The sequence below is a fragment of the Penicillium waksmanii genome (assembly GCF_028829765.1).
Source record: "Penicillium waksmanii strain IBT 27052 chromosome Unknown utg000002l:1.0-3326099.0:1.0-3328782.0, whole genome shotgun sequence".
In the NCBI taxonomy this organism is placed as follows: Eukaryota; Fungi; Ascomycota; class Eurotiomycetes; order Eurotiales; family Aspergillaceae; genus Penicillium; species Penicillium waksmanii.
In genome coordinates, this window is record NW_026643249.1 from 352,590 (window position 1) to 375,182 (window position 22,593).

Sequence of the window (22,593 nt, forward strand, 5' to 3'; positions counted from 1 at the left end):
CTAACTGGTTCGTGGGATCGCGCGGTTCAGCGGCCCCAGATTTCTTCCTGGTGCCTCCGTAGCTTTGCGCTCGGCCGCGCGCTGCATCTTTTCACGTGAAGCAGTCTCCAGGGAACCGTAGGTCGCCGCGCTTGCATCCGCGACAGTCAAGATGACACCAATCAGACCGCCATTGTTCGCCCATTCCGTGCGACCTGTCAAAAAAAGATGATTCAAGTGGCTACTGAGCTTGGTTCCCCGTTGGACGCATGCTCGCTGAGTTCCCTCTGATACCTGACCGAAGATGTATCTCTTCTCGGGGAAGTGTAGATTGAGGAACGTGCCGGGGGTGTCGGCCGTCGGGGTCGTCAAGGCCTGCCAGTAGAACTTCATTGGGTGGGCTAGGGTGGAGGGCTGGGGGAGCTCTTTTAATTTGAGGAGGGAGGGTTCGCAGAGGAGGTATTCCCGTTTTCCACCTCGAGTAGTGGAGACGATGGGCGTGCTAGGATCGATGCTTCGTTTGTCCCGGTTGTTTCTCTGGTCCAGCCCTCGAAACTTATGTTGTCGCTGTTCGCAGAGGGTGGGAGGTTCTTTTCGTTTGGAAAGTTTGAAAGGAGAAGTTCGAGCAGCGATTTTCTGCCTCGTGGCTTTGGATACCGATTCTCGACTGCGACTTTTGGTGTATGTTGCGGTTTGAAATGCGGCGACGCGGACGGAGGTTGTGATGGCCGGTCGATGAAATGCACGCGAGAGTGCGCCAGAAGCTGCGGTAAAGAGAATACCGCGGGTCGGTAGAGAAGCCAATTTGGCTGTTAGGAGGATTCAGTGGGAGCGAAAGGGGAGAGACGGCATCAGTGTTGGGGGGGAGGTTGTGGAGGGGCGAAGAAGTGGTGTAGGCAGGTTGAAAGTTGGACCGCAACTTTTTTTGGCGGGCGGAGGCGGAGGTGTAGGTCGAGCCCAGCGATCAACAGAACGTAAGTTACTAGTACTTGGCAGGAATTACTACTAATAGTATGCATCTGATTACAGAAATTTTAATCAACTTAAATATAATCGTAATGAATCAATTTTGAGTATCGCTGATCCTCGACGCCGAGTAATCGCTACTAAATTTCCACCCAAAACCCCAACCAGGAGATACATAGAATTAATGAGCGCCGTGAAACTCCCGAGGGACATCTGACAAAAAGAGGCCGACCACTCGCAGAATGTAGCTAAAAAAAATAGAAATATGACAGACGTTGTATAGTCAAACATATGATGCCAGGACAAAAGACAGATATACAAAGAAAAATGCTAGAGAGGGGAATCACTGAAGATGAGAAGTGACGGAAGACACTCGTTGGAAAGCGGCTTCCATGTTGTTGCAGAAGGAGTTGAATCGACTCTTGGCCGAGGCACTGACTTCGGTAGAGTCCACCACCAGCTCAAATTGAGAAGCCTTCTCGGATTGAACACCGTCGAAGGCAGGGACATCGGAAGAAATAGCGACAGGCGGGGAATCAAGGAAGAGAGCAAAGGCAGGGTCGGACTCGTCAATCTCCACATCGGGGTTGGCAACACCGATATCAGACTTCTCAGTCGACTGCTCGGGGCGGACCAGAGCAGGGACCTCGTTCTTGGAGGATCCCTCAGAGAGGTCGATCGGGGAGGAAGGCTTGCCAGACAAAGCCTCAGCATCGAGAGCAGGGCCCTCGGGAACCTCGAGAACAGCGAAGACGGAAGCGTTGCCGAAGTTCATGTCGATACCGGAGTTCCAGCCACCGTTGTTCATCGCCATGGAGGCATCCATACCCTGTTGGGGAACCATCATCATGTTGGTTTGGGGGTTCTGCTGCATCTGGAACTCCTGAGGACGAGGAGCGGCGGCCTCCTTGGGCACAGGAGCCTGCTGGGGCTGCTGGACACGGGGGGGCCTGTGCCTGCTGAGCCTGGACCTGGGGGGCAACGGCATCGGGCATGTCGCTCAGGAAAGAGGAGAAATGGGGCGAACCCAGGAGCATACGGGCGAGATCGTTCAGGCGGGCATTCTCCTCGTAGAGGGCACGGTTCTGCATGCGAAGGTCGTGGGCCTCGTTGGTGCGGGAGGAAATTTCGCTCTCAAGCTGACCGATGTATTCTGTGCAAGATTAGTAAATGTTCAAAATTTTCAAGGTCATACGCAGCGTCTTACCCTTGCGACGAGAGCGGAATGCACGGGCGGACACCTTGTTCCGCAATTGGCGACGCTCCTTGCTGCTCAGCTTCTTTCCCTCTTCACTGGCGAGCAGGCGCTCATCCTCGTCCATATCAGCCTCATCCTTCTTGGCCTTGGCCATGTGAGGCATGCCGGAAGATGGGGACGGTGAGGCCTCGCCGTTAGCAATGGCATTTTGACGCATCTGGTGAAGAAGTTGAGAAATGCGCTCCTCAACAACAGGATCCGGCTGGCGGGAACCGCGGTTGGAGGGGGCACCAGGGCTCTCCTCCACACGGCGCTGAGGAACTTGCTGGTGCACCATCTCGTGTTGCTTCTGTTGCTGAGCCGCCGCCTTGGCCATCGCAGCCTGCTGCTGATGCATACCAGGGTACATGCGACCGACCTGAGTGGAAGGACCAGCCTGAGCCAGCTCATGGCCGCCGAGCGCGTTGGGATCGATGTATTGGTTCTTGTTCGCGTTGTTGGGGAAGTAGTAAGGGGTGTTGGTCATGCCGTCGGACTCGATCTCCATCTCAGATGGGTTACGGGCAGGGGCTGTGTTGAAATCGAAGGAAGCGTCCTCGCGCTTCATCTGTTGTGGGAACATATCGCCGTTCATGGGATAGCCGGGGTTCGGGTTTCCGAAGCCCATTTGGGTAACCTGCTGCTGCTGCTGCTGGTTGTAGGTCATGGCCAGGGCGCCAGGGGGTAACCCAGTTTGTTGGCGGTGCTCTTCATAGTGGTGGCTAGGGGCCTGGAAGGCCATGGGTGATTGACCACTAGAGGCGAAACTGGCGCTGCGAGCGTCGCTTGTGCTGAAGTCGGTCCCAGCGATAGAAGGTTGGCTGGCGAGGGCGACCTTGGGGCGGGCGGGGTCGGCGGATGTGTAGGCGAGTTGATCGAAGTTGATGAAGGAGTCGAGATCTTGGTCATAAGCGGGGTTGATAGTCGGTTGCATGGGATGCTCTGCGAGAGTAGCCATGATGTGTGGTGATGGGTGATGGTGGTGGTAGTGTCGAGATCGAGACCCTTGTCCCCTGGACAGCGAGATGGAGATAGGGTTGATATAAATATGGGTATGGGTAATGATAAGAAAAAAAATGAGAGAAAAAAAAGAGCGAAACAGTGGTCTAGATGGGGGTCCAAGATAATAATAAAGAACGGTTCAAGCAGTGGATCTTGAGAGTTGAGAAAGGAGGGAGAGCGGTTCAGTCGAGAAAGGATTGCGTGGCCCGCCGGAGCGACTAAGCCGGTCTTTCCTTAAGGGTGCCAGGAGATTGAGCCAATGGGAGAAGAGTATTTGGTCTCCGCTGATGTAATCGGGCTGTGCCAAATTTGGTATGGGTTTCGGTATTGTGTATTGTGTATCCTGTGTACGGTATTATTGTTCTTACACACTGGCAGTATTATCCCTTATAGTTCACCTATTGTAGTCTATTCTAGTGGATTATCTAGTGATAATAAACGTTAGATATATACTCATATACTATGTACTCTACACTCTACACTCTACACTTTGTGTTTCTCTGCTCTACTACACCCCTGGCTACCCAGGAATGCTTCTCACTAATTCTTAGTGGTTGAACCTTCAACAACATTCCTCGTTGAGCAGGGGGTATCCGGATCCACAGATTACATCCTCCGTACATCACTACTATACTTACTCCGTACTACCACTAGCACTAGCACTGTGGGTGCTCCCGAAACAACTGGGCTCTCCAGGGTCTTGGCGCTGGCCGCTAACCGCCATCGCGTCCGCAGTAGAGTGCCTCCTGTACTCGTACGAGTAGTACTCTACCTGAACGGACCCTGATAATGAGTGTCTAAAGATGCTTCTTCTTTGGGAATAATAAATATCAGTTATAGTATGAAGATACTATTAATTCGACCACCAAAATAGAGACATATATCGCCTACTAGTTGATACTACTATATACTACTAACCAGCACCTCGTGACCACCACTACCAGTTTTTCTGTGTGAAGATCAAACCAACGCTGCTTCGCTGTCGGCAGAACCCCGGAAGTTGGCCGCTGCTAATCTTCCCACCTGCAATAAGCTTTTTCTCGAATGGCAATCTAGTGTGGTTTGGTCCGGTTTAGTCTGCTCTAGGGGGGGTCTGGTTTGATCTCGGGATAAGATGAGACGACTGACTAATCGGCAAATTACCCAATAAGGCTAGTCTAGATCCCACGAGCTTCAATTCCAATTTCAATCTTAATTTTGGACCCATCGATAATTGTTCCTACTAACGCTGTGCTATGCCATCCTCGCCTCCCCGAATGTCTCATCAGATCCAATTCTGCTCTTCGGGCATTCGTCTTCACAGTGGCGATTCCCATGCGCAGTTCGTATTCCGGTATAAGTTATAGCCGGCCCCTCGGCCCAAAGAGTGGATCGACCGAGAGCAGAACTTTGTTCAAGAGCCTAAACTTGGCTAAACTTGGGTCTCCGGCTTTAATCCCCCTTTTCAGCAACGATCACCTAGGGCTGAGACTCGAGACTCCCACAGCAAAGCAAAGCAAAGCAAAGCCATTCCGAGGCTGAGCTTAATCGTCACCCCTCCTGCGTTTACTGTCTGCGCCTCACTGCTACAACCTGGGAATGGAGTACGGTGTACTGCGTACAATACACTCTACTCGTAGGTCGAGTTCAATTAAAAATAGCCCGCCACCATCTCACCGAGTGTGGCGTTGTGAGCCGCGAATAGTCAGGCGATCATCGAGTTGCTTGTTGCCTTTCGCGGTGAACACTCTGTACTCCGTACTCCGTACATTAGACTCAGAATTCCTCCTTCCTGATCTCGCCAACTACGGGTCATTCTCCTTGGCCATCGATCCTCAATGCCGAATCTCGGCTTAGGGACCATATGGTTCTCGGTTTGGGTTTTGTTCCTGGTTCGGTATCCACACTAGGGTTTCCGGCGCGTTTTTGCCTCCACTACAGTCATTATCCCACTGTCTACCGTCTATAGTTTGGACACTATTTACTCATAATGTATTATCCCGATTGCCCAGGGTCCCGGACTTCAATAGTGACTTTGTTAATATTCGGAATTCAGGACCGCGGCGAACCACGCCCTATGTACCCCGTTCATGTCGCCCAGATGAAAATATTCCAATACCAAACCATCCCGCTGACAACAGTCCAAGTCGATACTTCTGCACCTTTGGTCGTCTGACGACGCATCCTGCTCGCCCCGCCAGGCCCTGATCACCCAGCCCTGACCAGCAACCCCAAGACCTTGACCGAATTCCCTGCAGGGTGGCTGGAGCTCTTTGAAGTTTTGATTCTCTGACGACTGCAGCGTCTAGACCGATTTGGAACCCGGTCCAGGTCTGATGGTGTGACGGGACCTCGCCTGGAAATCGATCTGGGACCCGGGATCTAGATCATCCATGAGCTTAATCGATCTCGACGAAAAGTTTTTACATGGTGAACCGTCATTTCAACTCGGTCTCGAACGTCCATTGACAGGCTCCATTGCTTCTGGAACTTCTTGACGATTCTGCACTCCACACTCCCCATGGCATGGCTCCCACGTGGCAGTCTTCGTGGGACTCGACTACCGGACTTCTATCTTTTTCGGTGAGAAGGTCCGGTGGAAGAAATCTCGACTACTGGCCATTGAGGTCTCGATGGATTGTCTAGAATTATGACGTTGTTCCACCAGCGAATATTCGTGAATGTGTCGCGCGAGAACTTACCCAACCGTTGAATTTGCTTCTAGGTTTGATCAGACAAGTTCAAGCTGACACTAAGATGATCCTCCCGGGAATGATTAGTGGACCTCCATTCTGACATAGCGGAGCAGCAATTGAGAAAGTTGGCGATCGGGTTGGTTCAACTTGAAATTTACATAGAATAGAGTATTGAAGACTCGGACAACAGCACCTGTCAGTGGGCATCTGGTCGAATAATATACCTACCGAACAGCCCTGAGGCCAGGGAAGAACACATGAACTTGAAAGTATGAAGAATTCATATCTACTCAAGTTCATGAAATTCACAGGGTCCCGTCAGCTTGCCATTTAGCCCTAATAGCAGAGACCGCTTCGATTCGTTCGTGGCGACGAGAGTTTGTAAATAGCTTCCACCAAGGACGCACCTCTATACCGCCCACATCAACTGTCACCGACCGGCATGAACTAGGAATCGCGATCACAAATTGATTACCTTAATTAAGCAAAATTATGTGAATGACATCATGCTTGTCATTCTCACAAGCATTTTCTTTTGGCCCCCATTAGTATCATGTAGTATTAAAGTTGGCGTAGACTTTCCATCGTATCATGTATTCCTATTTCGGTTTAGCGCAAAATATAAATCATTTTCCATATGACCTCAACCATTGCCCCAACTCGCCTTGTCAGCAAAGATGGCTCACGTAGATGACTTTATATTTGTCAACACTTCGAATCCCGATCGTTTTCGCGACAAAGACATCCAGCGTACCATTCGAAAGCGCGTGATGCGCGATATCGGCAAGGCGCGACGAAAAAGCAAACATACCCCTGCAGTGACCTTTGTCTGGCAACCATCGCATCCATCGACACGACTGGAATCACCGGCTCCATGTCTCGGCTCGAATCCTCTTCCTGTGGAGATAGACTCTCGGGCCCTGGAACTGATTCATTTCAGTATGTGACCCCTATCGTGTTTCAGAGAGAGATTTAACCTCGAGTCACAGTGAATGCGGAGGCAGGATATAATTACCGACCTTTTCGGAAGATTTGGTTCTCAATGGCTCTGAGCGATAGGAGTGCTTTTATTCTCTGCAAGGCCAATGCTGCCATGTTTCTGGAAGAAACCCAACACCCGGATACGTTTCGTTATGAAACTTGTCAAGAGACTTTGACCTATTATGGCCAATGTGTGAGACAAGTCACTGAAAGATTGTCGAATGCACAAGAGCGTACTAGCGAGGGCATCCTCACCTGCATCCTTGGATTGATCTGTCATGATGTATGTTCTTCGCACTCATCGACTCCACTCTTTCTGACCTTTTTCTTCTTAGCTATACGTTGGTACCTTGAATCGTTGGACATATCACATTCAGGGATTGGCTCTGATTATCAAAATTCGGGGAGGCTTCCATGGTCTCGACGAAAGAGTCCAACTTTTCGCTTCCTGGTTTGATGTCTTAGGATCAGTGACTAAGGATGCCCTACCAAATTTACCTAGTTGTTCGGTCTTTTTGGATGACCTGGCCAAGGATACCAGAGCTCAGACAGAATTTGAATATCTTCTTGATGACCTCGAAAGGGTGTCTAGCGATTTTGAATCTCTTGCCACAATACTCAGGAGAGTACGAGTACTGGCGGAGTACATCAACAATCGATGCAGCGAACCGGGATTTTGGAAAGCTGAAGATGATATAAGCCCACTTCAAGTTCTTGCACCAATCACCCATGAGCTGCTCTCGATGCCCCGAGCGGATGAGCTGACATCAGGCGGATTTGAAAATTTCTGTGAGATCATGCGGCTTGCTCTGCTTATTCTTCTCTGCGGAGTGAAAACAGTTTATGGACTTAGTGCTGTTGAAATGCCTACCCTGCAGAATAAATTCAATCGACTCATTGGATATACGAAGGTGATCCATCAAAGTTTTCCGTTTCAGCGCCTACAGTTATGGGCTCTCGTCACAGTGGCTATGCTCCAGCCTAGCGGGCCGGGGCGGGACCTCCTTATCGGGAAAACATTCGCATGCATGAGATCGGTTAATTTATCAGACGGTCAAAGTATCGTCGAAGCTGTTCAAGGTATTATATGGATTGATATTATTGCAAAAGATAAAGTTGGACGGCTCATTCATGATATGGACTCAGGTCGCGCATGACTGACTGACTGACTAACTGGGTGACTAAATCCTGGACAGCTTCAACCACCAGTGATACCACCACTAACAGAGATGACCTGCCCAGTAATCCACCTACTTTTCTCGGAAACAAGAAGCAGCACTGCATCGGCAATATCATCGGTCGTCCCCACTCTCCCCTCCGCTCTCGTCATTGGCACCAGCATGCCGTGGATTTTATCAGCAACCTCCTTAGGCAAGGCTTCGGTATCCACCGGACCTGGTGACACGGTGTTGATAGTAATCCCATTACCCCGACCAAGCTCCATGGCCAATGAGTATGTCAAGGAATCCTGGGCAGCCTTTGCAGCAGCGTATATGGCAGTTGGGGCCATTCCCAGCTTCGACGCAATTGATCCGATGTTGATCACACGCCCTCCACGTGGCATATAGGGAACGGCAGCTTGCAGGAGGAAGATTGGCGCATAAACTGTGGAGGAGAAGGTGGCGTCGAGAGAATCACGAGTCGCTTGGAGGGCTCCATGGGGTGCGCCTCCGGCTGCATTGTTGACTGAACGATAGACAAGCTATTAGTCTCTGTACTTAAGAATAACACGGGAAAACTCACCAAGAATATCAATGTGATCGACTTTCAAAAACACCCGAGTCTCGTCGATGAGTTTCTTTGCGCCTTCCACTGTTGATACATCTGCTTGGACGACAATCGCCTTGCCACCCAGGTCACGAATTGTCTCGACCACACCGGCCGCTCGCGATGCAGTAGCATCAGAGACGTGATTGATGACCACAAGAGCCCCATTGCGAGCGAGGGTGGTTGCAATACGGGCACCAATTCCGGTTTCCTTCCCTGAACCGGTGATGATGGCAACTTTGCCATGGAGGTCGAGGGTATCAGGTGTCATAGTGAGGAGCGAGAAGAGGGATGGATGGAAAGAATAAATAAAGAAGAGAGAACTGCGATTGATGAACTTGAATTACTCTTGAAAGTCCCGGATTTCTGGCTCTACTTATAGCTCAGCAATTCTTGCTGTTCTTTCTATTTCTCTTATAATTGTTCGTCTCCACAGATCATGATGCGAATATCCTTACCCGATTCAGAAAACGGTGTTCCTTAGCTGCATCCAGCCCCACAGCCAAGGAGATAGCCAATTGCTGATCGCCCAATTGCGAAACGGCGCCCTACTAAAATAAGACTAGTTTATTGTTGGGGGGGGGGATGGATATGACGCGTCGAGTCTATCTCTGCGAAGCGCTCTGATGCAATCCATCGGCTCTATTAGGCTATTTGGATAAGTACGTTCGTTCAGTCAAGTCTACAGCGGGCTAATTGCTTCTTGTATAGGTGGAAAATTCATTTCTAGTATTTCTGCGCTAATATTTCAAATCGTGACGGGTATATCGATGTGTTTATGTGTACAATACGGAAAAGCCAATGTAAACTGCACGAATTAGTATCGTAGTTCGAAGTTCTTCGCTTGGGTAGGTAGATCTTGACATACCAGTGAAAGCTTGTAAGACCAACATCCAGACATTGAGTCTGATGGATGGCGGCTGACCATTATTCCGGTTATCCACCGAGGGCTGATCCGGGGCAGAATACGCGGGGAGGTTAGGGTCGGTGGTGTTGTCGTCGAGTTTCTTCATGTTGAACATGGTTGATGTGTAGTTGAAGTTCTGCAGCATGCCCTCCTGCTGCGCAACTTGGAAAGCCGCCCACCAAACCGATGCCATCTTCTCGTAAGCGGCATCATCCGGATGAACCCTGTCCACGAGCTCGTCGACTTTGATAAAATGGCTCATATCGGCGAGAACGATCCGGTTGTTCCTTGCACGGCGAAAAGCGACGAGATTGCGGAGTTGCTCGTTGATGGATTCGACCTGTTCGGGTTTTTTCCCATTCGGAAGTAGCGTCGATAGGATAATGGTTGTTCCTTCGATGCTGTCGAAAAGCTTTTCGATAAGAATATTCATCCGGGTGCCGGCGGAGTAGATGCGGTTGTTTTGAAGCGCATCGTTTGTGCCCGCACTGGCCGGGGTGTTAGAATGTGTCAAGGTGAACCGGAGGAAATGATCAACATACTTGATGAGGATGAGATTCGGTTGTTTGGCAAAGTCCTCCTCCGCTTTTGGCAGCAGTTGGTCGATTCTGAATCCGATATGGCCTTCATTGAACTGGGATGAAGTCAGTATCAAGTCATTACCCCACCGGAAGGGGGAGGGGCTGGCGCGGGGAGCTCACATTGTCGCGCATGGTGCCCATTCGTCGACTTCCGACCATTTCAACGGGCCATCCTTCGTATCGTAGTTGTCGTCGAATCCAGTCTCTGTAGCCGTTGCCATCTGTGGATTTGTATCCCAAAGTGATGGAAGCGCCGAGGGGTAGGATCCGGAGGAGGAATTTCCCATCGTCGCCCTGCGAGGTGGTCGAGGTGGTCGAGATGACGTTGGCTCTAGTCTCAAGCAATTGATCGGGAGTCGCAAGAGCCCGGACGAGAGTGAAAGGTGATAATAATGACAGCCATAATAGACAAACCTGGACGACCCAGTGGATGGGCGCCGGTTGCCTCATGGCGAAGCGAATGCAGGAAAATTGTCGCGTGAGGAGATGAATCGCATCAAGGGGAGAGACGACAATCTTAACTTAAAACCAGATAGCGAAAGGCAGGACTAAGAGGAAATATGATTGGGGAATCAACTTGCCTTGAGTAGTTAGCAGTACAAGGTACGGAGTACAACGATCCACCGGGAAATCAAGCTGGACCTTTCAGGAGTGAAACACTGCCCGGATTCATGCGAAAAAGGAAAAAAAGGATCGATCTGCCCAACTAAGCCTCTCTCTAAAATTACCGCGTGGGGGGGAAAGGATGGTATGATAGGACGTAGAAATCACGAGAGCGGGCATATCTTGGTTGATTCCACCTAGTTGCACTACGCTAGTTTCCGTGGCGACGTTTACTATCCTCAACCTGGTTTAGTACGGTCGGCCAACCCAATTTCGATTTCCAAGCATCTGCCCAGAAAAGTCTTTCACTACAGTAGCTCCAGTGTAGCTGCGGTGTAGTACATGCTGCTCTTTGTGACGAGGCTCTGGCCTCAAAGAATTACTTCCGGAGACTCTGGTCAAACAACTTGAACAACTGCAAGGCTTATCAGGCACAGCCCAAGCACTACTCGTCACTAACTCAAACCAGAAAATCAATTTGTGGCCAGGCACCACAATTTGCAAATCTTATTCTAGATAAGGCTTTCTACCAGGCTGCTGGCTTTAATCCGCTCCGCTCCGCACCGCACAGCCATGAAGCTATTTTTCTCCCTTTGCGATGGGGTCGGCTCGAGGCTACAACTTTACCAAAGGACAAGGGTCCTCGGTGTCCTCGGTTCTACTCCGTCCTCCGCACTGAGAGAGAGAGAAAGTTTGGGGGAAATATTTGCCGCCTCGGCTTCGCCCGAGACCTCGCCTCGACCTCGACCCGACTAACTAGCAAGCACTAGCCTGAGGCAAACCGAAAGGACCCCTGTTGAAAATCAGCGCGACCGACAATACTGCGAAAACCATTGGATCATGCACATGCACTACTAGGCAATAAGCACTAAAAGGAAGGGCATACACTCATACATACCCTGACCGGGTGACTCGCCAGAAACACGCTGCCTACTACATTTGCAGCTAAAATGTCTGAGAATGTTACATACATCGAGGCGATCTGCCGTTCAGCGCGTGGGACTGTCATGGTAAAGCTTAGGCTCGCAGGAATGTGGATATGTGGGTATCCCCAAGGGTAGTATCGTCAGTAGTGGCCCCAAGGCACCAAGGATATTCTTAGACTAAGCGATTTGGACCCCGTGCCGAGTTCCTTTCACAAGGCTGGCGATGCATGATGCGACAAAGAAGCAGATCAAGACGCTAGAGACCCTGAACATGGGTCAGCAATCCGAGGCTCTCGCTGCCTCCTTGACAGTCGAGAGGGTCCTGCCAAGTAGGGACAATCGGAACTTGAAGAATTTTCACAATCTGCCACACCTGGGCACCGAGCTCTAGAAAATCCATTGAGCCCGAGCCAGTGATGCCAGTGGGTTCTAGATATAGTACTGTAATGTACAATTACTGATTCTATTGCTTCACTCGACACTTCCTCCTGAGGTTGACTTCTTCCCCACACTTTGATTTTGCGACCACAAATTGATTATGTAACACAAATCTGGCTGACGTAAGGTATAGTGGTATTCCGACCACTCTTTTTTGATATTCCAACTACACGTTAGTTAAGCCAATCACTGGCCCTGATTTCCCCTAGTCACCTGATCCAGTCAGGAAGTCAACAAATATGACCATCTCGAAATTTCCATCTTCCCCCTTGGCAAAATTCTAATTTTAAATAAATTTAAGTTATTTCCCTTTGTCCGTATTTTATGCAGCTTTTTTAGGAATTTCAATTAGAGAAAGGGCGTTGCAACCGACGAGGTAAAAGGTGAAGCTGCATGACATAATCATTTTGCGGTCGAAGTAAGGAAAAGTGTGGTTGGACCCACCAAATTTTCACTGCTCAATACAGTCACTATCAACATCAACAACCGAATATCAACAACCCAAATACTCTGACCATCCCTTTTTCTGCTAGTTCCACAATGGATCAAGAACTCTCTCCACCTGATGATTACGATAACCCGGCACCGAAGCTCGGAGAAGGTTGTGCCTTGGCCGGGTGCGACAAAACCGAAGAGCTCCATCGCTGCAGTGCTTGTAAACTCTTCCTCTATTGCACTCGCGAACATCAGGTCAAGGATAGACCCGCCCACAAAACCACCTGTACTAAGATCAGAAAGGCAAGGGAAAACCTTGAGAAGCAAAAGCAGGCTCTCATCAACGACCCTGAATTCAGAAATGACAACCCTTTCGAGAACCATGTTGGCCGTTTCTGGAACTTGCGTGAAACGCGCCCCTACATGATGGCGTTGAGCAGTGAGTCTCTTTTACGATGCCATTGAATTTCTTGATCGCTGATATGCTATGCAATTAGAACTGGCCCAAGCTTTCCAAAACAATCATTATCGACCTGCACTTGAAGCTGAGCTCGAGGTCTGCATGGAATTGCTGAGATTATGCCCAGGAGATAACATGGGTGTGCGCGAAACTGTACCTGCGTTGTTTCTACGCCTCAACAAGGACCAAGAATGTTATGATTTCGTGAAGTGGTGGGCTACCACAGCAAGGGAGGGAGACTACGACTGGGGCACATCGGATCGTTACCTTAATATCAAAAATGCGGACATCTTCGAGCCTTGCGATTTCATCAATGAAAAATCCCTCTTCGGCTCATTGTCTCTCCACGCTTGCATGATGATCTTGAAAATCAAACTTGTGCTGGATTTGATCAAACTACGAGCCACCCAGAACTCAATCGAGAAAATGAGCGCCAATCTTTGTGCCGAGGCCGGCCCGCCGCCCGAGGAGGTATTTATGGAGCTCAAAAGGGGAAGTTGCAGAAGCTCGGCTATTCTTGCACGCCCCGAGCTCCTTGTTGAACGGAATCTCACGCCGAAAATTAATTCGCTGAGGAAACAGATGGACTCATTGGCGGAATCTATTGATCGACAGAACAAGCACTACTTCCCTGCGTTGTTTGGTCCCGATATGGATTTTGGTGGTGATACAATGTTCACAATGGGAAGCCCGGAACAAATGCGAATGGCTTTGCAGAATACTTGGCAAGCATGGGTAGAATCAACAGGAACACTCTCATTCATGTTATTGCAGCGTGAAGGGGAACTTGATACCCATTTCAATCCTGACATTACCATTCATGATGGCTATTAAGTGCTTTTCGCCCGTTTTTTTAGAAATCGTGTCATTATCTTGAACCCGAAAAATACGCAAAAGAATCTACTCATCCAGGCCAAGGGCGCCCGTTGCCCCTGGTGAAATTTTCTCTATCTTTCCAATAAGCTCGGTGAAAAATGCTCTCTCGATCATTGCGCCGTTCTGGTTAGTAACGATACAAGATGGACTATCGGATAATTAGTATCGCTATGCAATTTTTTAGGTGCCAGAAACTCCGAACTTGCACGTACCGTTTGATTTGACAATTGTCAATATACTGCCCGGAGCTTTCGCAACCTGATAATATCCCATGAACTGAAGTGAGGAAACGACAATTAGCTTCGATGTGATGGAATATGACCTGCCTAAGACAAAAGAGTGCTCATCGACATACCTAAAGCGCGGCTGCCCATTTCAGTGCTTCGGGCAATGAATCGTTCCCCGACTCGTACGCCGAAACTTTCATTCTCTCGCATTAATTGCGACTTGCACCAGCTGGGATTTGGTGCGTTCAAAATGACCAAAGGCTCTTCCTTGCTCAGCCGGTCGGCCAACGCTCTCACTCCAAAAAGCACCAGCAATTTCGATAAAGGATACCGCAAACTCATTTGCGCGGTTTTCACATCGTTGAGGCGAGAGAATATGCCCTTGCTATCGCCTTCAATTTCACTCAACGGAGCGATATAATGGAGGGCCGAGTTGACTATGCTGATCCGAGTATTTGTCGAGTATCTTTGTGCAGAATCCCGCAATTTCGGAATAAGCAGTATAACAAGCAAGAACGTGCTGACAACATTGACCGTGATTGTCCTCTCATTGTCTTCTGCCATCTCAAAGGTCTCGGTAGCGAGACCAGCGTTGGCAAGAAGAGCATCGAGGCGTGGGAGTGTTTTCGCTCGAGCGGCGAAGTTCTTAACTGAACTATAACGGTCCATGTCCAGCTCCCAGACCTCAATCGTGCTCGGATCCCGACCGGTCAATCTCAAAAGCTCCAATCTCGCAGCTTCTCCCTTCTTCATATTGCGGACAGCCATGATCAGTCGATGCACGCCGAGACGCAGAAAATGGCGACTGGCCTCGAATCCCAGCCCTTGGTTTGATCCGGTCACAATGATCGTCTGTTGTGAGAGGTCTCCTTCAGGAATGGGTAACTTCACGAACATACAAGAGGCCATGCTCGAGGATAGACCTTCTATAGTGGAGAGGACTGCCATTGCTGTTGACTCTTAGGGATGGGAGAAGAGTAATCGTAAGAGGAATGGAGATTTTCGTCGAGAAAAGCGTAATAACTTGTGTCAGAAATACTTCAGCGAGGCCAAGATCCTTCCTTTTATATGTAGAAAGACTTATTCATCCTTCAAAGCTATGAAAGGTAAGCCTTTCGAAATTAAGGCGCAGGCTTTAACGGGGGTATTACATCCGCTCCGGATTCATTCAGCAGGGGAGAAACCGCCCCAAATTCCGATTCTGAATTGTCAAATGCTTCTAATCAGTATTAAAGGTCAAAATTGTTACAAATGTCTAGCAAAAATATTATACCAAAAATAAGGGAATTGCCAACTGATGCCAAACTGGGGGCTCGGAACACTCTTATAACTATCCGATGCAAAGCCACACGTTTTTTATATATTTTTTTATATATATTTTATTTTATTTTTTTACGATTCTACCTCGTTAGTAGTTTTGAGAGCCGTTTCTCCTGGTGATCTTTGCTTTCCGATAGATCTCTATGGAGTAGTCTGGTGTTTTCTCCAATTTCTATTGATTCGCGGAGGTAATCCAGAAACCCGCGATCTCGGGGCTATTAAATCCGCCCCCGCCCCGCCCTCGCCCCGCCCGACAGCTACTCACTCCGATGGATAATCCATCACAACCAACATTGGCTTGAGTCCTTCCTGCATGGAAAAAATCGAGAAGCGAAATCGCCCGCCGGTCTCTTGCGAACCGTGCCGTGGCCGAAAGTAATTAATCAGGCCCAAAATATTGCTTCACCTTAAGGCAACATCTGATACGCGCCCTAGATTGAAATGCAACCGCCAGTCGCCCTGCGATACCTGCATCAGAAGGAAATGCGCGTTATCCTGTCATTATGCTGCAAATGCCGACCGTAACAGAAATCTACCTACGCGAAACAACAATCTCAACGATAGACTTCGAAATATTGAACACCTGGTGTCTTCGTTGATGGGAAAACACTCCGATGCGTTGTCACCGTCCGATCAACCGACGATTTCCACTGCAAAGCCATCTGGCCATCTCACTGAACGCACAGAGCCACCGACCACGAATGTCCCACCTGAGAAGGAGACTTTGAGGGTCTTGCATGATCAGAATGGCGAGGCAGTTTACACCGATCCAAGTCACTGGATGTCAATCTTGCAAGAGATCAAATTTGTGCGAGAGAGTTTGCCTTCTCCTGAATCTAGCGCACATGATGAGACTCCCCATCTTGATAACGGGCCTGATTTTGATCTCAATCTGAACATGGGTCCAGGCGATAGATTTAGTATTCCTGACGCTTTGTCATGCCTTCCGGCGCAGCCTGTCTGTGACATGCTATTGTCTAAATATTTTAATTCTCGTTACATGGTCTTGGGTAAGTGACCGAGCTCCTTTGGCTGACACCCACTGATATGCAATAATTTAGGAATTGTACATTACGGCAAGTTCCGCAAAGAGGTAAGTAGGAGGAGTCTCTATTCAAAATTGCAAGATGTTGACCGATTAGTACGAGGATTTTTGGAATCATCCCCAGGGGACATCTTTTCGCTGGCTTGCTCTACTCCTTTCTATACTGAGCGTCGCGGTTACCTGCTATGACAAGGCGAGTCCCGCCAATGGCTCAACGCAGGGTCGACCTTCGGCGATTCTTTTACAGCAAACCACCGCCCGATGCTTGATATCAGGGGGGGTACGGAACCGCAAAAGAATACTCGATCGAGGCTTTGTTCCTCTATCTACAAAGCAGGTTCATGAATGAGACTAGCTCGACCACGCAACTATGGCTAGAACTAGGAACCATCATTAGACTCGCGCTTCGAATGGGGTATCATCGCGACCCAGATGGACTTCCGAGCATCTCTATCTTTGAGGGAGAGATGAGAAGACGCGTGTGGCTCAATATCTTCCAAATCTATGCTCTCGTCTCGTTCCAGATGGGGCTTCCGAGTATGCTTCCCGCCGAATATTGCGATACTAAACCTCCAGGAAACTTTCACGATACGGACCTTTCAGCCGATATGGACCACCTTCCAAATTCCCGGAGTCTTGAAGAAGGGACCCCATTGAGATATGGCATTGTGAAGTGCAAAATCATGAGCGTCTTTAAGAAAATTGTTAGCCACACACAGCCTCTTTCATCGCCGGAGTACAGCGCCACGCTTGCTCTGGATAGAGAGATGAAAAATGCCTACCAAACAATTCCCGATGTTATGAAGCGGAGGAATATTTCGGACTCCTTTATAGACGCTTCGGATATCATTCTGGAGCGATGCACACTGGAACTACTCTACCTCAAGGGCATTGTTGTCCTTCATCGGAGATACATTCGACATGAGCCTTATAATCTCCAGTTTGAGCCCTCGCGTCGATTCTGTTTGGAAGCAGCGCTAGAGATCCTCGCCCGCCAGGCTGACATCTACAACGCTACACTTTTCGGAGGGCGCCTTCATGAGGATGCGTACATGGTGACTACACTAACGGAGCATGACTTTCTCCTGGCTGCAATGGTTGTCTGCTTAGATCTTTCAGTACAGATGGAGTCGGAGGTACCCGAGATCTCAAATATTGAAGGGAGTAAAAGCTTTACAGCGAAGAAATTCCATGCCCTTCAGACATCACAGGAAATATGGGCAGCAAAAAGAGGTTCGCCGTCGCAGTCGGGTATCGCATCGATGACGCTTGACTTGATGATTAGAAAAGTGACGGGAGAGACAGGCGAGTGTTCAAAATTCCTTGGATGAAAGTTCCCACGATAAGGACCCATGGATGGGGACCGGGCTGCCTTATATCCAAATGGAAGAGATGATTGATGGCTCCGAGGCTGTAGACTGGGTAAGTTGTTGCTACGGTATAGAAACTTGGAATATAACTAATATCGTTTAGTCACTGCTGGATCAGTTTTTCCAGAACCAAGTCATGGAAACAATGCAATGAGTTGAAAAGTACCATTGGGACAGGATTTTCAGTGGGCCGATGGGCTTCGATAAACAAAGATAATAATTTTAAATGAAACTTCAGAAAAAGGCTAAAATTTCGATGATACAAAGATCCGTATATACTTCAGAACCCGCTCACTAACGCTTCACACGCGCTTAATTACCCCGACAGCCTCTTTGGCCCAGCCAAATTTCCCCGGATTTGTACCCACTGACCCATCTGGGATTTTTCCAGTCTCAGGGTCATATCAGTAGCCGTCCTAGGGTGTATTTTGATTCCCACCTGGGCATTTATTTGTTCCAATGCGACCGGAGCAAAGCGTGGGGGCAGCTAAGCCAACAGCTCGCCTATGCACCACGGTAGCCCATCCAAATGCAGGTGTTCACCAGAATTTTTGACTGTTGTCCCCCACCAAAGCACAAAGGACAACCCTGACTAGTCTTTCAACGAGCCACGCTCTTCCGCGTGAGTACTAATCTCTTTCTCGACTTCCAGCGCGGAAATGTGCGCTATCGCGACATCCCGACGTGCCTCATCTAACATAAGCATGTCCGTCTCTCCTGAGTGACTTTTGAATACACGATCCATCTCTTCCAATGTCACACCCTTGGTTTCTGGAAGAAAGAAATAAATCCAGACAATGCTAGCAGCAAGGAAGACGGCAAAGAAAATATAAGTGCCCCACTTCCAAGTCTGGAACATAGGTGGAACGAAGAAAGCGACAGCGAAGTTGTTGAGCTAAATCCGAGTTAGTACTCCTTGTGAACTCCGGTGGATGCACTTACCCAATTGCTTGAAGCTCCAAAAGATGAGCCCTTGGAACGAATAGATAGGGGGAATATCTCTGCTACAAGTGTCCATGATACTGGACCCCATGTAGCACCAAATGCGCCGACATAGATCCAGATGAAAGCCACTGCAGCCCACCCGGCGTTTGAATGATTTTCAAAGTCGTTTCCAAACTTGGCGACGATGATGCCAACCAGGACCATCGAAATCCACATGACGGCTGAACCGGCGTAAAGCATGGGCTTTCGACCAACTCTATCGATGAGAGGCATGGCTGGGAGAGTGCATACAAAGAACACCACTCCTGTGACTCCAGTGGCTAGCAGGGCTTGAGTGCCTCCAGTCAGACCTAAGCTTTGGAACACAGTACTGGCGTAGTAGATAATTGCATCAATACCACTCCATTGCTGGAAGAACATGACAAGCCACGCGATCGAGACCCGCTTGAAGTTGTCCCAGGTCCGGAAGATTTGATAATACTGGGCGAACTCGCGAACCAATACACTTCCTTCCTCCTTGGCAGCTAGGTTCGGGAATGTTTTTGCAAAGGATCGCTTCTCGAAGAGACTCTCTGCCTCGATCTCCTTAAGCTCAGACTGAATGAGCTCATGATCCTCGGGTAGGTTGCGTAGGTAGGACAGGGTAGTAAGTGCCTCCTGAACTCTACCCTTTTTGACAAGCCAGCGAGGAGAGAATGGCAACCACCAGATTCCACATGCGAGAAGCACAGCTGGAATGCCCTGGATGATAGAGGGGAGGCGCCAGGCCATATCGGTTTGTGTTTCTCCAATTCCACCAATATTGTTGCTTCCATATCCTATCCAAAAGGACAACATAATACCGAAAATGGTAGCAAATTGGTAAAATGATACCAAGAATCCTCGAAGCTCAGGTGATGATAACTCAGCGTTATAGAGGGGACTTTCACACCGGACAATTAACGTTGATGAAACTAGACAAAGAGTTAAGATCAAACTCACCCAACACCACTGAAAGTACCAACTCCGAGACCGGTAAAGAACCTGCCAGCATATAGTAAACCTGGCTTGTGGTAGCTGGCTCCGCAATAGAGATAGCTCCCAAGGACCACCCAACAACAGGCTGAAAACATGGTATACTTCCGGGAGAATATCTCACCCAGAATTCCTGCGGAGAGTGATCCTAGAATACCACCTAGTTGTAGAATCGATGTGAGCCAGCCGGTCGCGCTAGAGGATGCAACAACAGTAGGAAAGTTGTCTGTGAAGCGAGTCATAACAAGGGATTGGCCTAAGACTCCCTGTTGGTATCCATACTCGAATCCGCCAACCCTACATAAAGTGTGAGAATGGTTTCTATCAGATAAGAATATCTAAGACATACGAGGCAAAGAGAGCAATGACCATCAGTTTGGGGTTGTGTAATAGCGATGTCCAGCGGTTCTTCATCGCCGCCTGAGCGCGGGAGTCCCTGTTTGACTCATCTATCGTTTCTGCCATATTGAATTCCAAGACTGAATCAAATAGGCCAGAATTGTAGTATTAACGACGAAAAGGAGTTTATGTCGATTGAAACCAGAGATTCACAATATAATCACAAGCTCCCGAGTGAGCATGATGGATGTAGCTCAACATATCTATATAAACCAATGTTTAGGATCAGACCATTTAGGGAAAATAAGCCGTGGTTACATTATCCCTCTTGGAACTGGCTTGCTTAAGTTGGAAGTTGGTGCCACTCGGGAATACTGCGGGGTTTGCGGGGAACTCTGGGGAAACCCCAAAATGGCCACTTAGTGGACTTCTATTCCCACGCTAAATTCAGCTAAAGTAGAGCGGGCCAGTTAGAGTAGTGCGAGGCGCTTCGGATTGCCGAGAGTTTTGCCGTGAGCTTATTTGTTAATATTAACCACCCTTGGCCCGCTTCTGTGTGCAGCCCCAAGCGCTTTTATTCCTAACTGTTTACCAGGCTATAGGAAATCCTATCAGGCACAGAAGGAAACAAAAAATCATGTCGATGAGTTCTACTGAGGCGACGGGGCTTATAGCTTACAAACAACTAAAGCTAGCTTAACGAGCAAAAGCAACCAAGGCCTGAAACCTAAGACGCCCCGTGCCCGCCAAAATATCCAGGTTCATACCCAGTTGGTCTTGTATTAATGCCTCACTGAACTACGTGTATACTCTGATTGATAAATCGGGAAGCAAAGTGAGATACCAATTGATCTAGGCCAGGTTAAATGACATGAACAACAACACGGTCATAGCGAGTCAAAGGAAAATGCCCATCGTCAATTCCCTCCAGAATGATCGAAATAGTCTGACCGCGTTTTGCATCAGCTGGAATCTTCAAACTCGCCTGGCTTTTTCCCTGGGCAGCTACAGACACGGTGCCGGGGTATGTGCCTTCCTCGAAATACTGCCACCAGGAAGTGTTGACGTTGTCATTATCTGGATCGTAAACTGCACCGGCCAGTGTGACTGTAGCACCAGGAAACCCCTTCACTATGCCATCATTCAGAATCCTAACAGTGGGCGCATGGTTTCCGTCGCGGTATTTCGGTGTCACTGTCCACTGCATGCGGGCCGCAAAGTCGTTCTGAATTGGCGCTATCCAACGGCTCATAGTGTACAAGTCTACTTCGCTGCCATTTTGGGCGACCTCACTCTGAACCATCACCCACAGATCCGGAGAAGTAGAGTTTTGTTTTGCTCGGCCGCCCCAGCCACCGAGATTCGGGTTAGTTGGGTCCTGAAGACCGGTGGTCAAGAGGGGGTTGAAAGCCACATTATCGCCCTCGGAAAGAAAGTCGTATGGGTCAAGTGGTTTGCACCAGCTAGCAGCTGCTTTCGTTTTATTGCCGAAAACATCCTCTGGATCACCTGGCATGGACTGACCGTCGAGCCAGGCGCGGTAGAGCTTTCCATACGGACCCATCTCGATATTTGGCCTGATCCATTTACCAGTGAAATACAAGTTATCGCTGGGTAGACCGCGAATGTTGCCTTGGCCATTATTGCAATTGTATGCCCAGAGGGCGTAGCCAGCTGACAGCTCCTCGACCCGGATTTGGGGCCAGTGGGGAGCGATATAATCAGCGTATGTATCGTCCTGGAAGCCACTAGCCATTATGATAGCCTTGCGGGAGATTTTATCCTTGGTTTGTGCCCATTTGCGTGATTTGGAATATTGGTCCTCGATTGACTTGAGGGCACGAGCGATAGTGTTGGTGCCACCCCAGGCCTGCAAGTATAGCTTTCGTGGATCATCGTCCAGCAATAGCTCTTTGATGAGATCAGAGCCAGCGGTGTCTTTATTCATCTCACCCTCAAAGTCGATGTTGCCAATTCTGACCGTAGACAGGAGCTCCTTTGGGGTTGGGTAAGATGGATCATGGCGACGAAGGTTCGGGTAAACCTCTGCGTAAGCCTTAAGGACTATATCCTCAATAGTTCGGTTTCCGGTCCAGCGCAGCGACGTGCCGTTGCCATTGCCGGCCCAGTGCCATACGCTAGAACTATAGATGATGCCTTGGGTATCGAGATCATTTGTGTAAAGTAGGTATCGGATGAGCGAGGCGAGATCGTCCTGCTCCATGTCGGTTGTGACGACGGTGCGTAATTTTGTTGGTTTACTCGTAGCATGCCCAGATACAGCAGGCAGAGAAGTGGCTATCAGGCCAAGTGTGAAAAGGATACGGACAATGGACCACATGCCGGGCAATGCAGCTTATCCAACGGGTTATTCAAAGTGAGATTATTGATTTCTCGACCAGGCATCAAGTTTGGGCGTATTTAAATAGTCCACATAAACCCCTAATTAGCATCGCGGAGGTATTGTGGGGACCCCACACTTTTGGTCATTGCCCTTGGC

General features: G+C 49.0%; 11 protein-coding genes across 11 annotated transcripts; 4 read left to right on the forward strand and 7 right to left on the reverse strand.

Annotated features, from left to right (window-relative positions):
* Positions 1-372, reverse strand: N7481_001798 (tRNA processing endoribonuclease Trz1; the record flags this gene model as incomplete). Its single annotated transcript, XM_057261017.1, has 1 exon — positions 1-372. The coding sequence occupies one exon, from the start codon at positions 370-372 to the stop codon at positions 1-3; it is 372 nt and encodes a 123-aa protein (XP_057125949.1).
* Positions 373-1,288: 916 nt separating this feature from the next.
* N7481_001799 (bZIP transcription factor) lies at positions 1,289-3,140 on the reverse strand (the record flags this gene model as incomplete). The annotated part of the gene is made up of 3 exons (XM_057261018.1): positions 1,289-1,879; positions 1,917-2,098; positions 2,153-3,140. 3 exons carry the CDS (start codon positions 3,138-3,140, stop codon positions 1,289-1,291), a joined length of 1,761 nt encoding a protein of 586 aa, XP_057125950.1.
* A 3,396-nt stretch (positions 3,141-6,536) lies between these two features.
* Positions 6,537-6,806, forward strand: N7481_001800 (uncharacterized protein; the record flags this gene model as incomplete). Its single annotated transcript, XM_057261019.1, has 1 exon — positions 6,537-6,806. One exon carries the CDS (start codon positions 6,537-6,539, stop codon positions 6,804-6,806), a length of 270 nt encoding a protein of 89 aa, XP_057125951.1.
* Positions 6,807-8,038: 1,232 nt separating this feature from the next.
* N7481_001801 (SDR family NAD(P)-dependent oxidoreductase) lies at positions 8,039-8,878 on the reverse strand (the record flags this gene model as incomplete). Its single annotated transcript, XM_057261020.1, has 2 exons — positions 8,039-8,526; positions 8,584-8,878. The coding sequence occupies 2 exons, from the start codon at positions 8,876-8,878 to the stop codon at positions 8,039-8,041; spliced, it is 783 nt and encodes a 260-aa protein (XP_057125952.1).
* A 505-nt stretch (positions 8,879-9,383) lies between these two features.
* On the reverse strand, positions 9,384-10,545 carry N7481_001802 (SGNH/GDSL hydrolase family protein; the record flags this gene model as incomplete). The annotated part of the gene is made up of 4 exons (XM_057261021.1): positions 9,384-9,415; positions 9,476-10,002; positions 10,057-10,148; positions 10,216-10,545. 4 exons carry the CDS (start codon positions 10,543-10,545, stop codon positions 9,384-9,386), a joined length of 981 nt encoding a protein of 326 aa, XP_057125953.1.
* Positions 10,546-12,602: 2,057 nt separating this feature from the next.
* On the forward strand, positions 12,603-13,791 carry N7481_001803 (zinc finger MYND domain-containing protein; the record flags this gene model as incomplete). Its single annotated transcript, XM_057261022.1, has 2 exons — positions 12,603-12,936; positions 12,995-13,791. The coding sequence occupies 2 exons, from the start codon at positions 12,603-12,605 to the stop codon at positions 13,789-13,791; spliced, it is 1,131 nt and encodes a 376-aa protein (XP_057125954.1).
* A 66-nt stretch (positions 13,792-13,857) lies between these two features.
* Positions 13,858-15,008, reverse strand: N7481_001804 (Short-chain dehydrogenase/reductase SDR; the record flags this gene model as incomplete). The annotated part of the gene is made up of 3 exons (XM_057261023.1): positions 13,858-13,981; positions 14,046-14,109; positions 14,189-15,008. The coding sequence occupies 3 exons, from the start codon at positions 15,006-15,008 to the stop codon at positions 13,858-13,860; spliced, it is 1,008 nt and encodes a 335-aa protein (XP_057125955.1).
* A 685-nt stretch (positions 15,009-15,693) lies between these two features.
* N7481_001805 (fungal specific transcription factor domain-containing protein) lies at positions 15,694-17,756 on the forward strand (the record flags this gene model as incomplete). Its single annotated transcript, XM_057261024.1, is given in 5 exon segments — positions 15,694-15,755; positions 15,768-16,390; positions 16,442-16,473; positions 16,523-16,705; positions 16,737-17,756. 5 exon segments carry the CDS (start codon positions 15,694-15,696, stop codon positions 17,754-17,756), a joined length of 1,920 nt encoding a protein of 639 aa, XP_057125956.1.
* Positions 17,757-17,808: 52 nt separating this feature from the next.
* Positions 17,809-17,949, forward strand: N7481_001806 (uncharacterized protein; the record flags this gene model as incomplete). The annotated part of the gene is made up of 2 exons (XM_057261025.1): positions 17,809-17,847; positions 17,899-17,949. 2 exons carry the CDS (start codon positions 17,809-17,811, stop codon positions 17,947-17,949), a joined length of 90 nt encoding a protein of 29 aa, XP_057125957.1.
* Positions 17,950-18,387: 438 nt separating this feature from the next.
* N7481_001807 (sugar porter family MFS transporter) lies at positions 18,388-20,219 on the reverse strand (the record flags this gene model as incomplete). The annotated part of the gene is made up of 4 exons (XM_057261026.1): positions 18,388-18,690; positions 18,738-19,662; positions 19,722-20,051; positions 20,104-20,219. The coding sequence occupies 4 exons, from the start codon at positions 20,217-20,219 to the stop codon at positions 18,388-18,390; spliced, it is 1,674 nt and encodes a 557-aa protein (XP_057125958.1).
* Positions 20,220-20,955: 736 nt separating this feature from the next.
* Positions 20,956-22,434, reverse strand: N7481_001808 (DUF1593 domain-containing protein; the record flags this gene model as incomplete). Its single annotated transcript, XM_057261027.1, has 1 exon — positions 20,956-22,434. One exon carries the CDS (start codon positions 22,432-22,434, stop codon positions 20,956-20,958), a length of 1,479 nt encoding a protein of 492 aa, XP_057125959.1.
* Positions 22,435-22,593: the final 159 nt, after the last annotated feature.